At 42.8% G+C, this 11,542-nt stretch overlaps 2 protein-coding genes across 2 annotated transcripts; one reads left to right on the forward strand and one right to left on the reverse strand.

Moving 5' to 3' along the window:
- The first annotated feature begins 1,766 nt into the window (after positions 1 to 1,766).
- copg2 (COPI coat complex subunit gamma 2) lies at positions 1,767 to 7,453 on the forward strand. The gene is made up of 24 exons (XM_028399372.1): positions 1,767 to 1,917; positions 2,504 to 2,556; positions 2,660 to 2,740; positions 2,838 to 2,909; positions 2,986 to 3,065; positions 3,143 to 3,218; positions 3,298 to 3,390; positions 3,469 to 3,555; positions 3,665 to 3,822; positions 3,906 to 4,039; positions 4,154 to 4,221; positions 4,383 to 4,571; positions 4,768 to 4,863; positions 4,953 to 5,196; positions 5,279 to 5,354; positions 5,470 to 5,573; positions 5,684 to 5,809; positions 5,895 to 5,963; positions 6,071 to 6,252; positions 6,345 to 6,474; positions 6,552 to 6,649; positions 6,743 to 6,881; positions 6,973 to 7,071; positions 7,180 to 7,453. Exons 1-24 carry the CDS (start codon positions 1,881 to 1,883, stop codon positions 7,308 to 7,310), a joined length of 2,622 nt encoding a protein of 873 aa, XP_028255173.1. The 5' UTR covers positions 1,767 to 1,880; the 3' UTR covers positions 7,311 to 7,453.
- A 144-nt stretch (positions 7,454 to 7,597) lies between these two features.
- mest (mesoderm specific transcript) lies at positions 7,598 to 11,014 on the reverse strand. Its single transcript, XM_028399373.1, has 12 exons — positions 10,876 to 11,014; positions 10,403 to 10,592; positions 10,236 to 10,315; positions 10,056 to 10,133; positions 9,828 to 9,964; positions 9,674 to 9,732; positions 9,439 to 9,479; positions 9,252 to 9,322; positions 9,076 to 9,177; positions 8,919 to 8,995; positions 8,563 to 8,626; positions 7,598 to 7,990 (listed from the first exon to the last, which is right to left on the reverse strand). Exons 2-12 carry the CDS (start codon positions 10,554 to 10,556, stop codon positions 7,873 to 7,875), a joined length of 981 nt encoding a protein of 326 aa, XP_028255174.1. The 5' UTR covers positions 10,557 to 10,592; positions 10,876 to 11,014; the 3' UTR covers positions 7,598 to 7,872.
- Between the last annotated feature and the right edge of the window lie 528 nt (positions 11,015 to 11,542).

Genomic DNA, 11,542 nt, shown 5'->3' on the forward strand with positions numbered 1-11,542 from the left:
GGAAATTCAGGCCCAGCCTCTTATCAATTAATCGTTAATCAATCGATAAGGTCATTCAACTAACGATTATTGAAATTATCAATAATTTGCATCCCTATTCTGACCTGTTATTAATAAAGATTGAGACGATTGGACCAGTTGTACTTTTTTGGAATATTTGAAACCCTTTTTTTTAATGAGGCCTTAATGCGGCCCAGCCTCACCCAGACTCTACCCCCAGCGGCCCCCCGGGTAAGTTGAGTTTGAGACCCCTGGTTTAGTCATTGTGCTGCTTACGACCAAACTAAGCGCTGGAAGAACGTAATGCAGGTTGATTTGCACAGACATACATTTAAATGTGGAATTGTCTGGTTTGTTTGTTTGTTTTTTCTGCTGCTGTTCTACAGTATGAGTGAAAACATGCACTAGTGTGTGACATATTCCAGTCACAGGTTAATTTGCACCGACACGTTTGTTAACTTCAAATAATCACTGATGTGACTTTTCTGAACTTATTTGTCCTGTTTAATCTTAATGTTGATATGCACTCCTCTGTGACCTTAAGATAAGAACATTTGAAGGACAAAGTTACTTTAAATGTTTGCTTCATTATTATTTTCAAGCAGTTTGTGCATCTGTTATCAATACACATTTCAAACATGGCTGGTTTGTGCCTTATCACTACCAGCTTAACCTGTTAGAAGCTGAATCAGAACAGATAGCTCTTGTTGGCAGGACCTCTTCCACCTATTTTAGAGCCCAGATAACAGCAGTCAGCTCTGTTGTATATACTGAAACCCCCTCAGACATTCGGATGAGCTTTACAATATCATACTGTGGGATGGCAAAGCCAGCTGCACCACTCTTAGGCTCCTTAGCTCCATCAGTGTAAATCTGAAGAAACCCTTTCCAACTAGTTTCTAATCTGTGTCTCACCATGCTTTTATTACCAGTGTTTTGATCAGTTTTGATGTTTTCCATAATGTTAAAATCAACTTCTGGAGTGGGTAGGAGCCATGGTGGTACAACAGGATCCGAGGAGCCACCCCCTCTCTAATCCCAGCCTCTCCATTTCTTGACTTTTCCTAAAAACAAAGCTCTCTTTTCTTATTCGCCCCGCTCCCCACTCCCAGGTTACAACTTAAACACAGCCAGTCTTTAATCTTTTCGAGTATTTACTTGTCTCAATAGTTCACTGCTAACTTTCCAACAAGGTTCACTTTCTTCTAAAAATAAATACAATACAATAAAACAAATAATATTGCTCTTTTTCACTTGCCTTTTGTCCACCTGACCTGCACATGTGAGAGAAAAAACAAGCACATCATTATTTGAAATGCAATACAAGTCCAAGTTATATTTATTTTGTTTGTTGACCAAACGACCTGTGTGAGTACACCAGTGTAGTAACTGTGGAAATTGGGAGAATTGTGCAATTGCCTGCCTGTCCACTAGGCGGCGTTGGGTAGAGTTGTTACCTGTGGGTAGTAAAATAACTGGAGAAGAAGAACAGAAAGCGAGAGATAAGTGCTGTGTTCTGTAAAAGAGACGTATGTCACTGTGGTTCGAGATAAATAAATCTTCCCTTGTTCAACAAGTCTCCCGTGAGTTACCACAAACCAGTAAAGCCTAAAATCATTTTCAAGGTGTTTCAGGAGAACAAACACACAACAGAACAACATTTCTGAATGAGCTAAAGCCTTTTTGGAACTAGCCCCTGGCGGCCGACGGCAGTAATGCACTTGAAGCCACCAGGTCGTAGAACGGCTCTGACGTTGTTCCGTCGACGTGGACGTTCCAACCGGAAGTGAGTTTTCATTTTGGCTACGTGGAAGTAGCTTCTTTTATGCCCGAGGTTGGGAGCATCTTCTGCCCTCACCCGTCAGCTTCATTGCGACAACATGATTAAAAAGTTTGATAAGAAGGACGAGGAGTCTGGTAAGTTCAGATGGTTATTCTAAAAATAAACTGCGGTTGAAAAGCTGAAAGGTTGACTGGACTGACAGGACACTGGACGGTTTCAAAGCTAACGCGGTGCTAGCTTGTTAGCTGTCCAATGAACATGAGCGTTAACTGAACTGCAAGCAAATTTATGAATATTGATTTGTTTGTTTGGCATGTACCGAGTACAGACGCAGTTGCAATTTCCTTTATGGTTTGTGTTTTTAAGCTGACGCAATGGCGGCAACAGCAGTGTGCAAAGTATAGCGTTAGCTGGCCGTGTTAGCAATGCAAGCTAGCAGGCAGTGTCAGCTGTATGTTATGTCAGATGTCAGCCTTACTTGTTGATAGAAGTGCTCCTATTGAATATGGGCTCAATATATGGGTGTTATGATAGTTCTTATAACAAAGACATTTAAATGCAATGGAGATCTGTCTGCATGTGTGGCTGTCATTTTCTGTATGTTGATATATAGACAATGCTTGACTTTAGATATCATGATTTCTACACCAGGTCATTAATTAGTTATCGATGCAATTTGGTAAGTTCATAAGATAAACTAACTTTTCTTTGGACATGTAGGAAGCGGGTCAAACCCATTCCAGAATCTGGAGAAGAGTGCTGTGTTACAAGAGGTAAAGTCAGCTCATTGTACTATTACAATCAGGCCATACACAAACCGTTCTGAGCTACAGTTATAACACAGAAATTAAATGATGTACCACTTCTTCTTGACAGGCGCGCATCTTCAATGAGACTCCCATTAACCCAAGAAGATGTCTCCATATTCTCACCAAGATTATTTATCTCCTCAATCAGGTAAACTTTGTCTTCTAGTTATAAGAAGAAGCTGTTTGTTGGTGTGCATTGATTTTATGCCTGTTAGCTCATCTTTGGTCATCTTTGGTTGTCTTAGGGAGAGCATTTTGGGACCACAGAGGCTACAGAGGCTTTCTTTGCAATGACCAGACTCTTTCAGTCCAATGATGTAAGACATCATCCTGTCACTCATTCAAATGTGGTGCAATGCGCTACATGCACTTAATTCTTAATTCCTCTCTCAGCAAACCCTTAGGAGGATGTGCTACCTAACCATCAAAGAGATGGCTAACATCTCTGAGGATGTCATTATCGTCACTAGCAGGTTGGTATTAAGTCATGATACATGCAGGTTACCCACAGTTAGTGTCCTTATTTATTCCTTGCATGGTACTTTTACAGCTTGACCAAAGACATGACTGGAAAGGAAGATGTATACAGAGGACCTGCCATTAGAGCCCTCTGCAGGATTACAGATGTGAGTGATGAATCACTTTATACTATTATATTATCTCTTTTACATTTTTCATATTTAACCATTTATTTTCTTCCTACAGACCACCATGCTGCAGGCTATTGAGAGATACATGAAGCAGGCTATTGTTGACAAGGTTCCCAGTGTGTCCAGTTCGGCTCTGGTCTCCTCACTGGTATGAATGTGGTTTTATTTCCCATGTGTCATTGTCTTACTGCTGGTCAACAACATCTGCCGTGCTTCACTTCCACAGCACATGGTGAAGATGAGCTACGATGTGGTGAAGCGCTGGGTGAATGAAGCCCAGGAAGCTGCTTCCAGTGACAACATTATGGTCCAGGTGGGTAAGCTGGACGCATACAAGCTTTTTGCCTTGTTTAGCCTTCTTTACCAAAATGTCATAAATGTGCTTGATTCTAAAGTTTTTGTGTGTGCATAATGTCCTCTAGTACCACGCGCTTGGCCTGTTGTACCACCTCAGAAAGAACGACCGCCTTGCTGTGACCAAGATGCTCAACAAGTTCACAAAGTCTGGCCTCAAGTCTCCCTTCGCCTACTGCATGCTCATCAGGATTGCCAGCAAACTGCTGGATGAGACCGAGGGAGGGTGAGTAGACCTGCAGTAATCTGACACAAAAAGAGGAACTACACCTCAAGATCTGATGTGACATTGTCATGTATTTTCTCCAGTCATGACAACCCCTTGTTTGACTTCATTGAGGGCTGCCTGAGGAACAAGAATGAGATGGTTGTGTATGAGGCTGCTTCTGCTATTGTCCACATGCCCAACTGTACAGCCAGGGAGCTGGCCCCCGCTGTGTCAGGTTACTATTTCAGTCTTATTCAGTAATCTTTAATTCTTTAATTTTGAAATCAGCAAATATACTTTATATTTAAGCTGCATTATAAAATTGCACCCTAAATTCATCTTTCTGCAGTGTTACAGCTCTTCTGCAGCTCTCCGAAAGCAGCCTTGAGATACGCTGCAGTCAGGACCCTCAACAAGGTACGTCTACATTCTCTCTCTCTCTAAAAGGCAAGGTTTATAATGCATAAGCACAAAACTTTTAAAGGCAACATTACAACATACATATTTCAAACATACAGTAAAATCTGTTTACTGAAGCTTCCTCAAACTTCATTGCTGTTTCCGTTTCTGTCCACTAGGTGGCCATGAAGCATCCTTCGGCTGTGACTGCGTGCAACTTGGACCTGGAGAACCTGATCACAGATTCAAACCGCAGCATTGCCACACTGGCCATCACCACTCTGCTCAAGACCGGCAGTGAGAGCAGCGTGGACAGACTCATGAAACAGATTTCCTCCTTTGTCTCTGAGATCTCAGATGAGTTCAAGGTCAGACATCTCTGACACCTGAACATACACACACATAGTCTTTATTTAATTTCTGACAAAAAACATCAACGTCCTGGTTAGTTTTCATCTGTCAGGATTTCAGCTTCTCTGAACCACGAATATTATTCTCACTGTTTTCTCTCTGTTTTTAAATCTTATTTTCTGTTGTCCTAAATCAGCGCACTTGTTTTTTCAGGTGGTGGTGGTGCAGGCCATCAGTGCTCTGTGTCAGAAGTATCCCAGGAAGCACAGTGTCATGATGAACTTCCTGTCCAACATGCTCAGAGATGATGCAAGTGTACCATTAACACTTCTATCCAACAAAAATCTGCCTCAGTGATAAAGGGGGTTCCAGCAGGTCACTGTCTTTTGTCATTACAGGGAGGCTTTGAGTACAAGCGGGCCATCGTGGACTGCATTATCAGCATCATCGAGGAGAACCCAGAAAGCAAAGAGACAGGCCTTGCCCACCTGTGCGAGTTCATAGAGGACTGTGAGCACACGGTGCTGGCCACTAAGATCCTGCACCTGCTGGGTAAAGAGGGTCCACGCACACCACAGCCCTCCAAGTACATCCGCTTCATTTTTAACCGGGTGGTGCTGGAGAGCGAGGCTGTTCGTGCAGGTGAGACACAACTTCACATATATTTTCTACTCATCCCTGTTTGTTCAGGATGTTTTATTACATTTGTTTCTTCTGCTTTCAGCTGCTGTCAGCGCTCTGGCTAAATTTGGCGCTCAGAATGATGATCTGCTGCCGAGCATCCTCATTCTTATGCAGAGGTGTGTGACTGTTTCCTGAAGTTTTCCCTGGATATTTTGTTTCTGAGGTGTGAGGCCACACCTCCTGTATTGTCATTAGCAATTATGCCTTTAACACCAAGGTCTGTCCTCACAGGTGTATGATGGACAGTGACGATGAGGTGCGAGACAGAGCTACTTTCTACATGAATGTGCTACAGCAGAAGCAGAAGGCTCTGAATGCTGCCTACATCTTTAATGGTAAACACATACACACACACACACACACACACACACTGATAAACAACAATGTGAGTTGTTTTAAATGGAGTGATCCTAACCTTGTCTCTTGTTCTGTATGCTGTTCTCAGGACTGTCAGTGTCCGTTCCCGGTTTGGAAAAGTCCCTCCATCAGTACACTTTGGAGCCCTCGGAGAAGCCTTTCGACATGAAGACTGTGCCTCTGGCCACAGCTCCTATCACAGAGCAGAAAACAGGTTTGACCGCACAACTTATTTCTGAAAAGAAGAACTTATAATGTGATGGATTTAGATTAGGATTCATGGATGTTTTTCTTTTCAGAAGTTGCACCTGTTGCTACCAGCAAACTTCCTGAAAAGCTGGCCCCATCACGCCAGGACATCTATCAAGGTAAGACTGTCTGGCCCTCAGAGTGATGATTTGAGATTTTGTCCTTTGCCTTTCATTGGCAGATAAAATTAATAAAACTAAAACCTTTTTTTTTCATCGTCTGACAGAACAACTGGCATCCATCCCAGAGTTCCAGGCTCTCGGCCCGCTCTTCAAGTCTTCTGAGCCGGTGCAGCTGACGGAGGCAGAGACTGAATACGTGGTTCGCTGCATCAAACACACCTTCGCTCGACACATGGTGTTTCAGTTTGACTGCACGAACACTCTGAACGACCAGCTGCTGCAGAAGGTACCAGTATTTTTTATGACTTTTATGTGATCATTCTGTGTTACACGTTTGGAATCGGCTTTAAACACAGGCTGTGCTTCTCTTTGTTGTAGGTGGTGGTGCAGATGGAGCCGTCAGAGGCCTACGAAGTAATACACTACATCCCTGCCGCCAGCCTTCCTTACAGTCAGCCTGGTTCTTCCTACACGTTGGTCCGCCTGCCTGATGACGACCCCACTGCCGGTAGGACATCAGAGTTAAACGGCATGATACTGCAGACAGGAGAAGTGTTGGTGACACGTATCTTTGTGTCTTCACAGTGTCTTGTACGTTCAGCTGTACAATGAAGTACCTCGTGAGAGATTGCGACCCCAACACAGGAGAGCCCGATGACGACGGTTACGACGATGAGTATGTGGTACGTAATCACAGCACATCTACAGAGTAAGAGAACGACGTGCTTTAACTTTGTTCGCATAAAAAATATAACTCTTCTTTTTTGCTTCCTTAGTTGGAGGATCTGGAGGTGACAGTAGCAGACCACATCCAGAAAGTTCTGAAACCAAACTTTGGGGCAGCGTGGGAAGAGGTGGGAGACGAGTGTGAGAAGGAAGAGACATTTGCGTTGGCATCTGTGCGGACTCTTGATGGTACGCATACTCAGTGAAATAAATTCATTGTTTCACACTATTTTGGTTTATGTACTTACTGACACTCATGCATCTTCTCTGCTTCATACAGAGGCGGTGGGTAACATCATCAGTTTCCTGGGAATGCAGCCATGTGAGCGTTCAGACAAAGTTCCTGAAAACAAGAACTCGCATGTCCTCTTCCTTGCTGGTGGGTGTTTGTCATCGGTTTGCCTTTCAAGATGTTTATCCTTAATGCATTTAAATGTATCTCACCTCAACACAAAATAACAATTCTGGTCGGTCCGTCTCCTCTCAGGTGTGTTTCGTGGAGGTCACGATGTGCTGGTTCGAGCTCGTTTGGCACTGGCCGACAGCGTCACCATGCAGGTGACAGTTCGCAGTAGCGAGGAGACCGTTGTTGATGTCATTCTGGCATCTGTTGGCTAAAATTCTTATCATACAGTTTTGTGCCAACACATCTATATGACCTGTCATTTCTGCACAAAATGTACATCTCCTTCACAGCTCTGAAACAGAATTATATGATGCTGTAATGTCGATGTTTTATTACTTCTTGCGTTTCCTCACTTCTTCCTGTTGTCCGCTCGTCCTCTCTTTATGACATCTGTTAAATCTACAATAAAACTAAACTATCAAAGTTTTTTTTTTTTTTACAAAACTAGTTTTATTCAAAGAAACACTTAAATTTGTTCACTGACATTAAGAGAAATGTAGAAAATTATATCAAAATTCTGCAGCTTATTGCAAGAATTGACAAACTTGACAGATAATGGAGGGAATGACAATGGTGTCACAAACTGAATCAATATAAATTATAAGTACAATTTTTGATTTACCTCAAGTTTTACATCTTCCATGGCAGTGATGAGTGTGTTAGGGGTTCTTGGTGATTAAATCAAACTAATGGAGCATTGCTCTGGGTTACAATCATAATCATGACCACATCTTTTGAAAGTTTAAAAAGAGGAATTGCATGCTGGCCCTCCCTTCAGAAAGAGTGAATAAAGTTGAAGTATGCATTCAGGAAGCCGTTAGGGTCTTCTAGCTGAGGGTAATGACTGATGTGGTCGTCCAAAATGGTGACGGTTGACTTCAGGACCAGCTGCCTGCAGGAACAAGACACACACATTTATAAATCAACCAGGAGGGGATGAGCTTTACAACCAATAAGCATTTGAATTTGTCCTGGTTAAAAAAACAGACTAAACAATCTGGTAATTGTCCATAACTTACTCAAAATACATTTCTGGAGTTAAAGTTAATTTTTTAACTTTTGGAAAAAAACACATGAAACAGGGCACTGACACTAGTGCATAACAATATGCAGACCATATGAAAAGAAAGTTTAAACTACTTCTTTACAACTAAAATATAAATTTCTGTGAATCCAGTCATGAACCCCTCAGTCTTCCAGGGATTAGGAAAACATAAAACACACAGACAGACAGAAGCTTATCTGTCTTGAGTTGTAATTAATAATTTGAAAGAAAAAAGTTAAATATTAAAAAAATTCAGATTATCTATAAAAACATTTCCAGGAGCAGTGTGACAGATTTATAAAAAGCTTTCCGTGTAAAAAAAAAAAGATTTAAAAAAAAAATGTATTAGGGTGGATGTGGTGTGAGTGAGGGCCTGCTAATCTGAGCAAGGTTTAGGAATCAGAGGAAGGGTCACTCACTGGTAAAGATGGATGAACTGGGGGTGAGGGTTAACTGGGTCCAGGGGTCCATAGATCATATGCACTGCAACATAAAGAGGTGTGGAAGAGGGTCAGCGAGGTGTCGACAGAAACGTGAGGGAGGGCAAATAAACTTTGGAAAGATGTAGGAGCGATAGATTTTCTCACACACACACACACACACTCACACCCCTCCTGAGCTCTGGATCACAGATGGACTCTGCTGCTCCTCCTCACAGACTAAGCAGCTTAGCATCAGCAGCTTTCTGGCCGGTGCCGCTGTGTTAATACACCTTAAGGAAGTGTTTAGTCTGATTCATTAACACACACAGTGTGTGACGTGTCATTCAACTTACGTGGGACGAACGTGGACGTGAGCGTGCCAACCCACCGTTCTCTGTGTTTCAGTCTCTGGTTGATGTACTGGAGAATACTGAGAGACAGAGAGAGAGAGAGAAATCAGTGTGAGCACAGAGCTGTGTTGATCATAATAAAGACCTGTTGAACTCATACCTGTCCAACACTAGGTTCCCATCATTGTAGCGTAAACCCGTCCACATGTCCCAGAACTCAGCACTCGTGGGCTGCGTGTACGGCCCAAACACTTCTCCTATCCTAACAAGAAGGCAGAGAACATCAGCAAATCACGTCACTCTGACTTCTGTACAACACTCAGCCTCTCTTCTTACCCCTTCTGGAAGATGGCATAGTTAGTGAGACGTGTCAGAACCGGAGCCAGAAAGCTTGAGTCCTTCAGAAGCTTTTTGGATAAAATAAAAAATATGTTCACAGCTTAGGAAATGTCAGCCTTCTTAAACTCTTACATCATTCCACATGAGCTGAAAAGCAGGATAAAGAAAACAAAAGGTGACTCACCGTCTGCAGCAGCCGTGGGTAGTGTGTTTCTGGAAATATTCCTGTTGGAAATACAAAACATCAGCCGCCTTCCACATTTAGGCCCTTTCGGACAAGGGGTGTGCTTTAAGGATCACAACCTCACAGGTCATTTTTACATTGTGAAAAGTTGAACACATGTTTAACAGTCACAAGTCTGCAGGCTTCTTTACAGGTTTAGTTAGTAGCAGGAACAAAGAGACGGACAGGACTGTACCTCCATTAGAAAGACAAAGGCTGTTGAAGGTCAGGTGGCCTGTGCGATTTTGGTCACTTCTGTATTTGTGAAATAGACAAAAACAAAAAATAATGTAGCATTTTTACAACTTAGCATAAAGTAGCACACATACACAGAGATAACAAATACCTACCTGTACAGCAGCTCCAGCGCTACAGTGTCTCCATAGTCGTGGGAAACCACATTCACTCGCTGGTTGTTCAGACCCAGATGGGCCACCAGAGCCTCCACCACACTGGCCTGCTCAAAGATGGAGTACCTGTGTGGCCGCTGGGGTAAGAAATAAAATAAAATAAAAATGAATAAAACTTTTTATCTCCTGAAGAGATTTAAGGTGTTTGCACAGAAGGACTTTACTCACCGGCTTGTCACTAAAGCCAAAACCGAGGAAGTCCAGAGCGATGACTCGATGGAAGCGCTGTGTGAGTGGATCCCAGATCTGCGTGGAACAAAAGACTGACTCAACTCCTTACTTCAGTAAAACCAACAGAAAAATGCTGCGTCGCTAGTAAAGGTTGTGCTGTTTTAAGCTACTGAGCACCTTGTTCCAGTCATAGCTGGAGGTGGGAAAGCCGTGGAGCAGGATGACCACATCTGAGGTTCCCAAAGCACCATAAGAGTCTGCAAAGAGGGACACAAGGTTTTCATTCTACAGGCCTTGAATCCAAACCTCAAACACCTATGAGCATGTCTGTGTTTGTGTGTGACCTCTGTAGAAGATCTTCCTCCCTCTGAAGTGGAAGACCTCCCCGGCACTGTGCCACTTCTGCAGGGCAGGTGACAGCTGAGGGGGCGGGATGTGCAGGTAGACGGCCACCAGCGGGATGCAGATCAAACCCACATGAATCCACCACTCTCTCATCTTGAGCTCAGCGGTGGGGGAGTCTCATTCCTGCCTCTGAGACATGCACCAACACCAGCGGGGTTAATGTCAAAGAACAGCTTCTTTCATAATTAGAGGTCTCCTGCCCTCGTGCACTGCAGACATTAACACGCTAATCTCCGGAGTGTGAAGGTTTTCTGATATTAATTTATTACAATTAAAACAGTGTAGACGGCTAGCATTAGCTAAAACCTACAGTAAGTTAGCTACCAACGAGCGCCTCACACACCTCTAATGCTCCACCAGACTGAATCTGTGTTACAACAACTTTAAGAGGCTGAAACTGCAGCGGACTTACAGAAATGTTGCGACCCGTCATTAGCAGAGCTTCGCCCAACGTTTAGGGTCCATGAGCGCGGAGGACGTTCCTGCGGGGCGGAAGGAGGGGAAGACGGAAAAGAGAGAGGGGGAGAGAGAGACGTCTCACTCTGTTGGCGCTTCCGGGTCTGACGAACCGTGAATGGATTCGAAGACGGTCGTTGTTTTTCAAGACTGAGTCATTCATCCTCTCACACATACACAGTGTTTGTTGAGTGAGCTGGAGAGAGATATACCGCCACCTGGTGTTGTGGATGTACAATAGCGTTTCACTGAATTTATTTTAGTATAACAAATTGTATTTTTATTTTTGTCTTCATTTATTTTCCATCAATTGTACATAATAACACATTAATAATATATTATCTCATATTGTTTTTCTATATTTTAAAATATTCAGATCCAAATGCTAGAGGGAATTTCTGTATTAGCCTCATGCACACAAAACAGCAAATTTGTGTCAAAAAACCCCCACATTAATCAGCAGACAGTCCATCAAAAGTTAAACTACACAGGTCATTTCTAGCCTATTATGCATAAGGATAAGGAAAAGCCTGTTAAAAATTTCTGATTTAAAAACAAAAATTCAACATTTTTCCTGTTCCAATGATTATGTCAGAATTCTGAAAAAGTTTTTGTTACTTTAA

Source organism: Parambassis ranga, chromosome 2 (genome assembly GCF_900634625.1).
Source record: "Parambassis ranga chromosome 2, fParRan2.1, whole genome shotgun sequence".
In the NCBI taxonomy this organism is placed as follows: domain Eukaryota; kingdom Metazoa; phylum Chordata; class Actinopteri; family Ambassidae; genus Parambassis; species Parambassis ranga.

Bases quoted from the DNA above. Each gene is read 5' to 3' on its own strand.
- copg2 (XM_028399372.1), top strand. From the start codon at position 1,881: ATGATTAAAAAGTTTGATAAGAAGGACGAGGAGTCTG. The intron at 3,219-3,297 runs GTGAGTGATGAA...TTCTTCCTACAG, and splicing joins CCCTCTGCAGGATTACAGAT to ACCACCATGCTGCAGGCTAT. The intron at 6,882-6,972 runs GTACGCATACTC...TGCTTCATACAG, and splicing joins ATCTGTGCGGACTCTTGATG to AGGCGGTGGGTAACATCATC.
- mest (XM_028399373.1), bottom strand. From the start codon at position 10,556: ATGAGAGAGTGGTGGATTCATGTGGGTTTGATCTGCATCCCGCTGGTG. The intron at 9,965-10,055 runs GTGAGTAAAGTC...TTCTTACCCCAG, and splicing joins TTGGCTTTAGTGACAAGCCG to CGGCCACACAGGTACTCCAT. The intron at 9,323-9,438 runs GTGAGTCACCTT...TTATCCAAAAAG, and splicing joins ACCCACGGCTGCTGCAGACG to CTTCTGAAGGACTCAAGCTT.